Source organism: Cheilinus undulatus, linkage group 18 (genome assembly GCF_018320785.1).
Source record: "Cheilinus undulatus linkage group 18, ASM1832078v1, whole genome shotgun sequence".
Classification (NCBI taxonomy): Eukaryota; Metazoa; Chordata; class Actinopteri; order Labriformes; family Labridae; genus Cheilinus; species Cheilinus undulatus.
This window is the reverse complement of record NC_054882.1, coordinates 11,673,645-11,686,842: the sequence shown is the minus strand read 5'-3', so window position 1 is coordinate 11,686,842 and position 13,198 is coordinate 11,673,645. Positions and strand designations below refer to the sequence as shown.

The 13,198-nt window shown below is 40.1% G+C and overlaps 1 protein-coding gene across 2 annotated transcripts in view; it reads left to right on the top strand.

Moving 5' to 3' along the window:
- The window catches only part of syne1b (spectrin repeat containing, nuclear envelope 1b), a 106,232-nt gene that overhangs the window by 69,063 nt on the left and 23,971 nt on the right, over positions 1 to 13,198 (top strand). For both annotated transcript variants that reach the window (XM_041811993.1, XM_041811992.1), the window contains 22 exons: positions 1,618 to 1,731; positions 1,841 to 2,002; positions 2,380 to 2,574; positions 2,690 to 2,860; positions 3,826 to 4,017; positions 4,690 to 4,821; positions 5,167 to 5,267; positions 5,370 to 5,523; positions 7,407 to 7,535; positions 7,642 to 7,797; positions 7,914 to 8,123; positions 8,300 to 8,422; positions 8,503 to 8,622; positions 8,992 to 9,192; positions 9,332 to 9,505; positions 10,109 to 10,240; positions 10,376 to 10,572; positions 10,659 to 10,791; positions 11,745 to 11,927; positions 12,112 to 12,261; positions 12,575 to 12,751; positions 12,842 to 12,997. In XM_041811993.1, the coding sequence (XP_041667927.1) occupies positions 1,618 to 1,731; positions 1,841 to 2,002; positions 2,380 to 2,574; positions 2,690 to 2,860; positions 3,826 to 4,017; positions 4,690 to 4,821; positions 5,167 to 5,267; positions 5,370 to 5,523; positions 7,407 to 7,535; positions 7,642 to 7,797; positions 7,914 to 8,123; positions 8,300 to 8,422; positions 8,503 to 8,622; positions 8,992 to 9,192; positions 9,332 to 9,505; positions 10,109 to 10,240; positions 10,376 to 10,572; positions 10,659 to 10,791; positions 11,745 to 11,927; positions 12,112 to 12,261; positions 12,575 to 12,751; positions 12,842 to 12,997 (3,462 nt within the window). The remainder of the gene's footprint in view (positions 1 to 1,617; positions 1,732 to 1,840; positions 2,003 to 2,379; positions 2,575 to 2,689; positions 2,861 to 3,825; positions 4,018 to 4,689; positions 4,822 to 5,166; positions 5,268 to 5,369; positions 5,524 to 7,406; positions 7,536 to 7,641; positions 7,798 to 7,913; positions 8,124 to 8,299; positions 8,423 to 8,502; positions 8,623 to 8,991; positions 9,193 to 9,331; positions 9,506 to 10,108; positions 10,241 to 10,375; positions 10,573 to 10,658; positions 10,792 to 11,744; positions 11,928 to 12,111; positions 12,262 to 12,574; positions 12,752 to 12,841; positions 12,998 to 13,198) is intronic.

Here is a 13,198-nt window from a genome sequence, read left to right as displayed (position 1 = left end):
TAAATGCCTTATTTCCACGGGACTAGTATTATCTATTGCCTTGGTTCCCAACCTGGGGTCTGGGACTTCCTTATGGGGACGCCAGAGATTGCAGGGGTGCGAGGCTCTGTCTGCCCTGAGGTTGTTAAAATTAGACTTGCACATATTAACAGAAATCATAGTATAACACATACATAATTCATACAGTGGTTTTGGTGTAAAATAACTTATGTTTAAGGCTACTTTGTTTGGAATTACATTAAAAAATTACATTTATGTTACTTTTGGACACAAAGTATCACCATTTTTTTTTCACGTTAGTCCTGGGGGGCTCATGTTTTCTTAGATACAAGTAGTGGGGGGCTATGGAAAAAAGGTTAGGAACCACTGATCAAAGGACCTCTGGTAATTTGTAATAATTATGACCACTTGCAGAGTAAAAACTCTAGGTAATTCTACTCCTGTGCAAATTGGCATCTCTGTAACTTAGGGTGGTAATTATGTTTTGTTACGGGCCATGTGGCTTTTCATTTGCCTTTTTCTGAGCAAAAAAAAAGACAGTGTAAGAGCTTGTTAACAAAGTTTCTACACATAAGTTAAAAATAGTGTTTCTCTTTCTATGATTTTTATCTTGTAAAAATTGCTTTATTTTACTTATACATTAAAACTCTGTTGTCCATTTGTGTGTGCACACACTGCTGCTCTCTTCATATGCACAACTGCTCTGCTTCCTGCTTTTTCTCTTCGCAAGTGCTTGATCTTATATCATTATTATTTAGCCGTATATTTCATGCATAACACAGTTTACAATTTGAAATGTGCCGCTCAACATCCAGTGGTTAAGCTGCAACAGCTGATTTTGTTGAGGAGGGTTGCTGTTGATGCATAAAATGTAGAATAATATTCCCAGCATTAAAAGTGTTCAACTTTGTCCGAAGACAGAACAGCAGCGGGGTAACAAGAAGTACAGTGAACAGAAGCTGTAGCATACAGCAATGTAGATTGGTATTTGGAGAGTTATCCTTCTCCATTAAAGGCTGTAAACTTTGGAATTCATTACCAAATGAAATAAAGCTAATCACAGATTTAAAATCCTTCACTGCAAAGGCCAAGTGCTGGCTGAAAGCAAACCAGAGCTGTAATCGTTCTGAGATTTTAACTTCCTATTTGAACTGGTTTATAGATTTTTTTGTTTTGTTTTTTATGTTAATATGTATTTTATTGTCCCACCTGCAGACCATGGTGTGCACAATATTGCATTTTTTGTATAAATATTAGAAATAAAAAAATCACTGTGCATTTCATTGCTGCAGCGATGCAGCACCCTTATGTTTTCTTTCAGAAATGGCTGTAAATTTGAGTACATTACAGACTTTGCTTACCCTGTGCGAATGTAACGCACCAAACACTGACGCCAGGGGGTAACTCACATATTATCGGGGTCAACAGGTAATACTAGTCCTGTGTGAATAGTCCTAAAGACAAACTAAGGTGAGGAATAATCCAAATGTATTCTCAGTGGGGACCTTAAGTTAATCGTGGCTATCAGTGAAATTGGCTGTTAAAAGTATTTATATTCACCCATTTAATGTCTAATTTGTCTAAACTGCCTGTGTCTCTGTTTGAATGTTGTTTTAGATGGGAAGAGGAACACTCACAAGAGCTCCAATCCAAGAATTATATGACCCGACTTTTGAGTCTGTGGCCAACTTAGATGACTTGCAGCGCTCATGGGAGACTTTAAAGAACGTGGTATGTAAAACATAAAAGACAATAACTTGGTGGTCTATTGATCCTCAGTGAATGGTATCATGTTTCCAAACTAAATTGCTTTCAAATTGTTCATTCATTCTCCAAATAGATTAGTGAGAAGCAGAGATCCCTGTATGAAGCTCTGGAAAAGCAGCAACATTACCAGGGTTCACTGCAGTCAATCTCTTCCAAAATGGAGGCTCTGGAAGCCAAACTGAGTGAGCCTCTGGAGGCAGATAAAAGCCCAGATAGCCACATTAAGGCACACGAGGTGAGTCGTTATAGTGCAGTAAAGGGTTTTCTATAGTCAGATGGAGATAAAGCTTTCTAGTATCGTGAGTTGTGTGTTAAAATGCTTCTATATTTGCTTAAAAATATCATGATGATAAAAATATGCTGGTCAGATTTAAAAATTAATCATATTAAAGTGATGGTCTGTAAAAAATATTACATTTTTGTTGTAGTTTTACATACTAATGCATTTTTTTTTAAATCACTACTCCATAAACCAATAATATCAGAACTGATTATGACATTGATGTGCCTCTGATAACAGTATAGTAGTTTCTAATGTCTCTGTAAAAGAGATGAAAATACAGACAGTGAATATGCAGAATGCACCATCTCTAGCTATGTCGTCCTCTGCAGGGTCTGAGAGAGGAGATCCAGAGTGTGCAGGAGGAAATAAACAGGCTACAGAGGAACTTCACAGAAGATGTGGCCTCAGAGGCCATGGACACAGATGTGGCTGACCAGCTGGCCATGCAGTCTTCCCTCGCTGTTTTAGCTGAGAGGATGGCCACCATCCACATGAAGGCCTCAGGGAAACAGCAAGTACTGGAGGTAGTTTCAAGATGATTGTGGGCTAAAGTCAGCGGGTCAAATGGCTGTTCTTTGCTGATGAATCAGATATTTAAAATACATTACTGAAGTAGGTAAAATGGGTTTTATGCCTCAGGAGCGTGTTTGCGACCGTCTGGAGGGTGAACGTCAAGAACAGGCCATGCACCTCCATCAGTCCCGGACAGATGAACTGGAGCAGTGGCTGATCAGAATGCGCGGTGCTGTAGCCTCCATCCTCGAACCTCCAGAGGAGACAGACATGGAAGATCAGCTGGCTGAATGTCAGGTAAGAACTCCCCCTGCTGTTCAGTCAGAGTAGGAGGCACAAACATGGTCACAGGAATTCTTACTAAAGAATGTTTAGTTATTTATTTATGTGAAAATAAGATTACTGAACAGTACAAATCCTATCCAGCCAATCAGGTGGCAGATTTTTAAACTGATGTTTCCAGGATATTCTTACAATGTTTTTGGGTAGTACACCAACAAGGGATTACGTACATCTGTCTTATACTTCAATGTTTTGTTTCCCTTATCACATATGGATCATCCCAGGGGGGCAGGAACCTTTCCGAGGGTAAACAAGAGCATTAGAGGCGTTAGAGGGGCATTCAGGAGGCTGGACTCCTAAGCGACTGAAATACTAGACTTAAGCAGATTATGCAGATGCCTCTGTGTGACTGGGGCCTGTTAGCGGGAAAGGGCGGGGAAGTCAGGGGTAGTGGCTTTCAGAAGATTAATAGATCCCGCTGCTTGGATTGGTGTTGGTGACAAAGCTGCTAGAATATCCAAGTAGGGGAATCCTAGAGACCGGCGAGGGAAAGACAGGAGGGAGGGAGTTACTCGCTGCATTAGGAAAGCCTACTAAAGCCATCGATTACAGTAGACTAGTGGCTATGCTTGGAGACAACAAATGTTTCTTCAAACCTTTGAGCAACAGTCATTGATGGGGATTTTTCACTGGTCTGGACTAAGGATGGTATTCTGCACAGGAAAATTGCTCTTTAATTTGAGTGTTAGTATGTACGCTGCAGGGCATGGAGCATGAAGGATTAGTGGTAATATGTTGTTCAGGAGGCGAGGCCGAAGAGGTGGGCCAAGGATGAAAGCACAGGCAGAACTTTGCCTGTCCTGTGGCTGGAGAAAGCTGCAGGTGTAAGGGGGCTTCAGGCAGACCCTGGTTTACTCCAGAGCTGTTGTCTGTGGTGAGGCACCATGTTTGAGCTGGCCTCTCTCCTCCTGCTTCTGCAGAACATGCTCCTGGAGATTGAAGAGAAGGTGTTGGCCCTGTCTGAGCTGTCCATGCACAGTGAGAACCTGCTGCTGGAGGGACGGACAGAGACCAGGGAGGAAGCCGAACAGCTGGCCCGGAAGTTACGCACACTGAAGGGCGGCCTGTTGGAGCTGCAGAGGATGCTGCAGGACAAGCAGATGAATATCCAGGTAAAGAGGCTGCTTGTCTAAATCATAACAAACAATTATGTCTGACCATTTATGTCAAAATATGAACAGCACTGTGTTAAATTTGAGGCAGACCCCACTGTTGGTATGTTTTACACAAAGAACAGATTAAATATGTTCAGACCATTACAATTATTTTGAGGTGCTATGAAACAGCGCCTACCTGGAGCATCAATAAAGTTGGGTGCATTAATACTGGAGGAAAGTCTGAAAAACAGAAGAGGAGCACCCACTGACTGGCCATCTATGTCTTTATAATGAGACTATTTTTGCATTCATCTCAGCCTGTGAACATTTTTTGTGGCTTTTTGGCCTAGCTGTCTTTGTGTACGTGCATCTCCTATACCTTTTTCAGCCCTCACTTGAAGCATTTCCCTCCTAAATGCAACTAAAAGTATATTAGGACCCCTGCTGCTTTATTATTCAGATGATGATGTAAGCCTAAGTTGATACTGTATATAGATTAATATGGTTTATGCATATAGAGTTTAACTATTTATGGTCAAGCCAAACTGAAAATGTTTAGACTATTTTGCTTTTAACATACTTTACTCCCAACGATGACTTTGTTTGGTCTTGAATTAAAACTGAATGTTTGTGTTTGAATGTCATTTATCCTCACTGATGTGTTGAGTGTTATGTTTTGCCCTGCAGGGCTCGCTGCAGGAGCAGGAGGACAGTGAATCAGACTCCAGTCTCTCTCAGAGTCCCAGTGTGCAGGACTGGCTGGCCCAGGCACGGACAACGCGTTCCCAACAGCACCAGGACAGCCTCCAGAGACAAAGGGTAAATTCTTCTCACAGTAACACAAATCTGAAGTTTACTTTGTTAGAAATTGTTGTTTTACCTATGGCAATCATCATATCATCACATATCTTTAAAAACTTGTGTTTAAAGTTAGTCAACATAATTGGGTTGCCAGTAGCCTAGTGCTTATGTCCATGTGCTGAAAGGCTCTTGTCCCTGAAGTTGGCGTCCCTTTCCCAAATGCCCTTTTAGTTTCTGACTACCTTCTTTCCCTGTACTCTCTCTTACAAAGACAGTAAACTCATAAAATAAAAACCCATCACAAAATTAATAAAATACAACAGACATATCCCAGTCTTACCATTTTTCTTGCTTGTGTTTTAGGAATTGGAGGAGCAGCTAGCAGAACAGAAAAAGTTGCTCCAGTCTGTTGCGAGCAGAGGAGAGGAGATTCTCATCCAGCAGGCCTCACCAAGCAGTGCCAGGTACTTTACAGACTAGTTTACCACGCATTTAATAAATTTGATCTTACTGTTTGAAAATTATAAAGCGAACAATACTTATTTTATGTTTCTGTCTCCTTCCAGTACAACAGAACCGTTTTCATCAGCAGCTTTGGTTGAGAGAGAATCTCAGGCTGCTCGAGAGCAGATGAGACAGAGATGGGAAAGTCTGAGACTGGAGCTCAGAACCAAATTGCAGCTCCTCCAGAAAACACTTGAGCAGGACCACAAACAGCCGGTAGAAACCCTTTCACATTTTTGTTATTGGTATAAACCCAGCAGCTAGGCTTGTAACTAGTTTAAAAAGACATCACTTTACTCTGCTGGATCCCTGTCAATTTTAGAATTGACTTTAAGATTTTACTTGTCACATTTAAAGCTTGCTTGGTTTCGGCCTGAATTTCATTTATGAATGCTGATCCATGATGAGCCATCTTGTGACCTAGGAGCCTCAGGTTGGGCCCTTCTGGCCATTTCAAACTCAAAGCTCAAATATAAATGTGATCTTGATCTTGCTGTTAGGGGCCCGTCAGCTTTGGAACCTTATAATTTGTCTGGTCTTAGAGTCAGTTTTTAAGCCTTTTTTATTATTGTTGTCTCAGTAGCATTGCTTTATTTTTAACAAATTTTGTAAGATCTACAGATTCAGTTTTACTCATTCACATCCTCCCATTCTTGTTGATCTTGAGTTTGTGCATTTTGTTCTTGACTTAATTTGAATTTTGTTGACTACACTCTATTACACAGACCACTGATGCTTATTATGCTACCCTTCTGAGTTCCTGCCTATGCTTTGTTTGTCAAAGCACTTTGAAAACATCTTTTTAACTAGGTGCTATATGAATAAGACTGTTATTATTAATGGAATTATTATTATATCATTAACCCATGTAGACCTAAGGCTGCCTCAGAAAAAACCTCTTCAACTGAAGTAATGTTTTACAGCAACCTTTAAAAACCAGAGGGTTTTTGAAAAAATGCACAGAATTTCAATGTCCAGCCACTGTAGCAGATAAAGCAATGAAATAAATTTTCTCTTAAAGTTAAACCCTTTGTTTTGCTCTTAATAACTGTCTTTGCCCTAAAGTTTGTAAACATTTCTAAAAGCCTCAAACAAATCAAAATCATCAACATCATCTTATTGTCTTTACTAAACTGGACATTTAAAATTTAAGGCAGTGATAAGTATTAAAAAGTATTATTTTTAGCAGTGAGAAGGCACATTGACTAAGACACGTCTTTATGCTATCTTAATTTTTTAGCCAACGTACACAATTTAAAAAATTATTTTTTTGTACAGTGCTTGTCCACAAAACAATTAAAAGCATTCACAGCAGCCCACCATGGAATCCAGTCCATGGCACTTTTTCCTGTATGTCTCTCCCTGCTCTCTTTACTGTTTCCGACTCTATCCCCTGTCCTATCCAAAAAAGGCCAAAAATAAATCTTAAAAAAAAAAAGAAAAGGTATTCCTTGACAAAAAGCATCATTCTGCTCTTTTGATTAAGCTGTTTAGAATAAGTTTAGCACACCTGCAAAAATGTGTTATGATAAATATCACCATATGGCATATTGATAGGACAGTGGCATTAAATGAGCCAGAAGTCATCAAATGTGGGCATTTATGGCCATAAAATTCTGTGCCTTGGATTATTTTACATTTTTTATACAGCACAGAAAATTCAGCCCTTATCTGGTGTACTGAGAAATCTCACATGACTTTCATATTTAATGCTTACTTTGAAAAAAGTGGTCTTAATTTTTCTCAGTTCAGGTCTACAAAAGGTCTTAAATAGTCTTAAATTTGATTTTTAAAGGTGTATAGGAACATTGCAGTCTCCTTAGGCCTGTTGCCAGCTATCTTTTACATATGGAAGCTCAAAAGACTAAAACCATCATTTATTTGACCTCCGCTTTCCAGCTTGTCTTTTAGCAACTCATGTTGTAGTTTGTTGGTCACGTCTTAATAACAAAATAACAATAAGATCATCCTAAACGCACACCAGCATCTCATCTGGTCTTAAAGGTATTTAAATGCCAACACTGCATTAGGTCTAAATGGGTTGAAAGGTGTGTTCAATGCATGTTCAATGTTTTTCATGTTCAGTGGGTGTTTTTCAGGTGTTTTCCAGGCCTCCTCGTGTGACCACGGCTGGATCTCTATATGAAGAAGAACCACAGACTGACAAATCCTCCCTGAAGACTCTGTATGACAGCTTCAGACAAACAATAGAAGACATGACCGCTCAGGTTTTACTCTTTAGCTTGTTATTTTATCTTACAGTCATTTCACTGCAGTGTTTAAACAGGCAGCTCAGCAAATGTTAAACAATATTTACAACACTTGTGTATACAGCCTGGTGGTGGTGAGACACGGGTGCCGCAGATGGAACAGCAGCTCTACGCAGCTGTGTCGTCTACCTCCTCCTGGCTGGATGGTGTGGAGAATAATGTCTTCTCTGGCTCAGTGCTGCTGGCTGAAAACCCAGAGACTCAGCTACAAAAGCAGGAGGTACAAATGTACCATTTTTTTTGTTTTTCAGCACTGGAAGTTCACAAATTGGTGGAGTTTTTTTTATTATCAAAGCATATTATTCTAAGTCTGAGTGTTTTCCGACTCTCCTGCAGACCTTAGAGAACGATGTGAGGCATGTCACAGAGGACGTGAAGCTGAGCCAAGGTCTGCTAGCAGGGACTTCAGGGCTGAGACAAGAGGACCGAGCGCTGCTAGAGGACAACCTGGACTGCCTGAAAGAGCGATTAGGAGCTCTGAGTTGTGCTTTGGGGCAGCGCTGCGATCACATGAGAACAAGAGCACATGAGCTCACAGCATATCAGGTTCGACATCATTTGTATTCATTTCTTTACAAGGTCATTTACCGTTCATTTTTATTGAGGAATGTCCTCGGTAGTACTCTCTAATATTACTTGTTAAATGCTCATGTTATTTTAAGTTCAATGTTTCATTTTTGCCTCTTAGAGTTGATCTAGATTTTGCCTTTTATCCAATGCAGACTGAGTTGCAGCTTCTTCAAACTGCTTTAATTGAGACAAAGTGCCAGATCCTGCAGGCCTTAGCTGGAGCCATGGATAGACCCGCCCCAAAACAACTGGAGGTAATACTTGGGCATTCACAAGTAAGCATATAATTACCTTTATTGGCTTACATTATTATTTCAAGAAGACAGAGGATAATTCTGTATCTCATTTCTCTCAGGTTATTGGGAGTGCAGAGGAGAGTCTGAAAGACTATGAGCAGAGGATAACAGAGCTCAAAACCAGAGGAACAGCACTGCAGGCAGATCAGATATCGACAAACAAAATACTGAAACTTCAGGTATTTACATTCCTGACAGCTGACGCTGAAAGTCTAAAAACTTAGGAGCAATTCTGCTCAGTATACATTTCATTTTTTTTATAGCTCTAAAAGATTTTTGAAAATTCAGTTCATGCACAATAAAATAGAAAGTTGTTTTAAATTTCTTATTTAAATATCTGATACTCTTTATTAATGGTTTTGTTTTGTTTGAGAGGATTTTATTTTGATTATTTGAATATACCATGAAGAAACTGTCATGTGCATATATGCTATCTTTCTCAGTTTGTCATTACATTTCATTACACTTTTGGGATTTAATCCCATTGATCTACATTCTGTTAATCCAGTATGAATTACTAAAACACATTATTCTTTGTGTGTTTCCAGGATTCATATGAGGAGCTGGTGATGACAGTTGGATCCAGGCGCAGTGGGTTGAACCAGAACATGGCTCTGAAAGAGCAGTATGAGCGGGCTCTGCAGGACCTGGCTGACCTGGTGGACACGGCGAAAGATAAGATGGCTGCAGATCAGAGGATCATTGCCAGCTCCTATGAAGAAGTCCAGAATCACCTGGACAAACATAAGGTTCAGTTAAATACTCTCTGCATGGCTAAGGAGGTTTCAGAAAGGCTAGAGACAATTACTGAAAGAAAAATACTACAGATACTCAAAGACAAATGAAAGGCTCATTGGTGTCTATGTTGGTGTGGATTGTGCTTTCTAGGAATTTTTCCAGGGTCTGGAGTCTCATATGATTCTAACAGAAACATACTTCAGAAAAATCAGCGCTCTGATGCTTCCCAAAGAGAGTCAGGCCCTGGAGGAGACACTGGCGGAGGCTCAGAGCGTCCTCAAAGAGGCGCACAGCAAAGGAGTAGAGCTGGAGTGTATCCTGGAGGTGAGAGAGCAAATTCAGTTTGTACGCCTGAGCTGCATGTGGGGCATTTGCTCGGCTTGGCTCTGCTGTACTTGGTTTTGGTACCAAACACTTTGTTTTCCGCTGCGCTATATACTTTGATTGTAATTCCTAAATGTAGGCAGGGTCATCTTAGCATGGCAGTTGCAAGCAGCAAGAATGAATACAAATGAACAGCACATGACAGTTTGAGAAGTCTAAAACTAGCCTAGCTCGCTTGGAACCTTATGATAGGTGATACCAGAAAAAGGACAAAGTGCAATAGAAAAGTAGAATTGAGTAGTTAGGATTAGTTGAACCAGAATCACATAATAGAAAAGCACCATGATATACATTTACATAATGTTAATAACAATAATAGTCCTGAAGGTTTTCCAATGCTTTGTTTAGGGAAAAACATAGTAAGTAAATATTTATGTCTGCTTATTTTCCCACATTTAAGAAACACATCAAATGGAGTGGTTTTATTGTGTTGAACTGCCTTTTCACTGCACAGAAAGTAGACATTTTGATTTTACAATTCTTTATCTAAGGTTTACTTCTAAGCTGTTTCTCTTAAACATTTTGTGTAATTTTGTTTCGCAGACTTGGTGCCGCTTGGTACAGGATTATCAAAGTCTAAATCGGCAGTTGGAAGCAGTCGAAGGAAGTATCCCGTCTGTCGGCCTGGTGGAAGAGACTGAGGAAAGACTCATGGACAGAATCTCATTGTATCAGGTACAGAGTGACATCAGTGAAGATTTTGGTGCATGATATTGCAGTCCTGGATACCTTATGCTAATAGCATATAAATGCAGCATCCTTGTTCTGAGATGATGATGTTTATGCATCCCTCTTTCTTCCTCTGTAAAGGGCTTAAAGGGGAGACTGACAGAACACCAGCACAAGCTCTACCAGGTGCTGGATGAGGGCAAACATCTCCTGCTGTCAGTGTGTTGTCCTGCTCTGGAGAATCAGCTCGCTCTCCTGGGTGAACACTGGCTCAACAACACTGCAAAGATCAACAAGGAGCTACAGCGCCTGGAGGCAATACTGAGACACTGGACCAGGTCAGAAACAGGCCAGAATCTCAACTTTTCTATCTGCCTGTTCAAATGATGTATATTTTAATACAGAGCTGTTGTTTTTCCTCCAGGTATCAGAGGGAGTGTGCAGAGCTGAGCCAGTGGCTGCAGTCTGCTCTGGAGCGTCTGGAGTTTTGGAACACGCAGGCGGTGTTGGTCCCACAGGAGCTGGAAACTGTCAGAGACCATCTCTCTGCTTTTCTTGTAAGGCCACTGATTTTCTTTCTTTTGCACCTTTAGCTGCATCGATCCAGAGATTACAGCTCTCTGCCAGCAGTTAGAAGAAAACTAGATTGGAAAAGACTAGACCAAGAGAGTTTTTTTTTTATTCAGTTCTGCATCAAATTTTAAAATAAGCCCCTGCAGATGACAAACATGCAAAAAAAGACATAAAATCTGTTTTGCTATGAATAAAAAACAAAGGAAATTATAAATCGGTTACTGGAAAAACTCTTGCTTTAAGGCCATTAAAAAAATTAATGAATGATACAAGTGATGGCCTAAAGAAGCTTGGCACTTCACATATGTTAAACCCAGGATCTTGTTACTTCGAGGTGACAAGCCTTACTAATTCTTATTATATATAGGTCCAAAAAGACAGATGGACCATGTAAATGCTTTGCTAGACTTTGCATGTTAAGTCTGTGTGCCTTATTGTTAGCAGATGTGGTTGGGATAGATATAGTGGCCATGATAATCATAATAATAAATAATGAACAATTAAATGTGCCCTCTTAAAGCAAGTTATCAAGTGTTTGACACAAACTAAAACAACACAGATGGATTAAAAAACAATGGGAACAATAGTAACATTTATCACAAAACATGAATGTCACACAGAGGAAGAGACAAAAATGACACACAAAAAATGTTAAATGAAACAAGAATCAAAGGAGTAAGATAATCTAAAAGCCAATTTAAAAGGTTGGGTTTTTTTAAGGGTTTTTGTGAAGCAGTGAATAGAATCAGCAGATTTGAAGGTAGTGCATTGCAACGTCTTGAAGCTTAAGTATCAAAGCAGCAGTTGCCTTTTGTTTTGAATTGTAAGGTAATCTTTCTGTGTGATCTGCAAAAAAACAGCTTAGCATTTAGAATCATCAAAAAAATATACTTTTGATTGCACATTAGCTGGAAATGTCTGCCCCTCTGTGTCTTAGGAGTTTTCAAAGGAAGTTGAGAGCAAATCCAGTTTGAAGAGCTCAGTAGTAACTGAAGGTAACCAGCTGCTGCGTCTGAAGAAAGTCGACACTGTGGTACTACGGTCTGACCTTGCTCGTATTGACACTCAGTGGACTGAGCTGCTCACACGCATCCCAGTGGTCCAGGAGAAGCTGCATCAGGTATTGTCACATGTATTCAGTCTGCACAGGCTTATCTTCTCCGGGGCAAATAGGATTAGTCTTTTCTGCAGCTTCACTGTATACAGACATTTTTCACAGTGTTGCACTTAAATTGGCAGCATGTGAGGGAATCTTTGCTCCTGATTGCTTGATAGTCCGGTCTAATGGGTTTAATTTGTCACAGATCCAAATGGAGAAGTTGGCCTCCCGTCATGCCATATCTGAGCTGTTTAACTGGATAGCACTGATGGAGAATGTCATCGAGGAGGATGAGGAAAACCTCAAGAGTGCAGTGGGTTCCAATGTGATTCAGGACTACTTACAAAAATACAAGGTAATGGACTCATTCATTAAACACAGTTTTTCAGATTATGACACCTTTTTGTGCACAGTGTGTATTATATTTAACAATATATCAGAGCAATGTACATTTTCATTATTTTATAAAATTAAAAGATGCAAAAAGTCTGTCATATTTCTATTTTATTTAATTGCTAAAATGTTTTAAGTACTCTAATGATTGCATCTTTGAGCATTTCTCACATGAAACCCAAAACTATAAGCTGCTTACCATGTTGATGTAACCTTTGATTCTGGTTTTGTGACTGCTTGTCTAATTGTGAAACTACTGTTTTTCTCCAATTCAGGGCTTCAGAGTGGATTTAAGCTGTAAGCAGCTGACTGTGGACTTTGTCAACCAGTCAGTGCTGCAGATCAGTGGTCAGGATGTGGAGAGCAAGCGCAGCGATAAAACAGACTTTGCTGAGCGACTTGGTGCCATGAACCGCCGCTGGCAGATACTACAAGGCCGCATAAATGAGAGGGTGAGATCACAAGCCTTGATTCTGTATATGGTTAGTTTGTTGGTGTATAATAGCAGAATGTTTAAGTTTAATTTTTTTAATTAAATGCAGATTCAGTTTCTGGAGAGCCTTCTGGGGATGTGGTTGGAGTATGAGAGCAGCGTTCAGGCCCTGAAGTCATGGATGGGAATGCAGGAGGAGAGGTTAAAGAGGAAACCTCGGATAGAGGATTTGACTTCAGTGCAGAATGCTCTAAAAGACTGCCAGGTAGACTTCTTATACTGAATGAACATTTATGCTAATTTATCTAAAGTGGGGATGTTCAAACTATCGCCTGAAGGCAAAATGAGGATGAAGCTTGTGTTTGAATGTATTGTCTCTCCTAGTATCAGTTGTAGGTGATGCTGCTGTGCTAACTCTGTAAACCAGTGCTTCCCAAAGTGTGGGCCGGGCCCCAGAGGTGCTGTA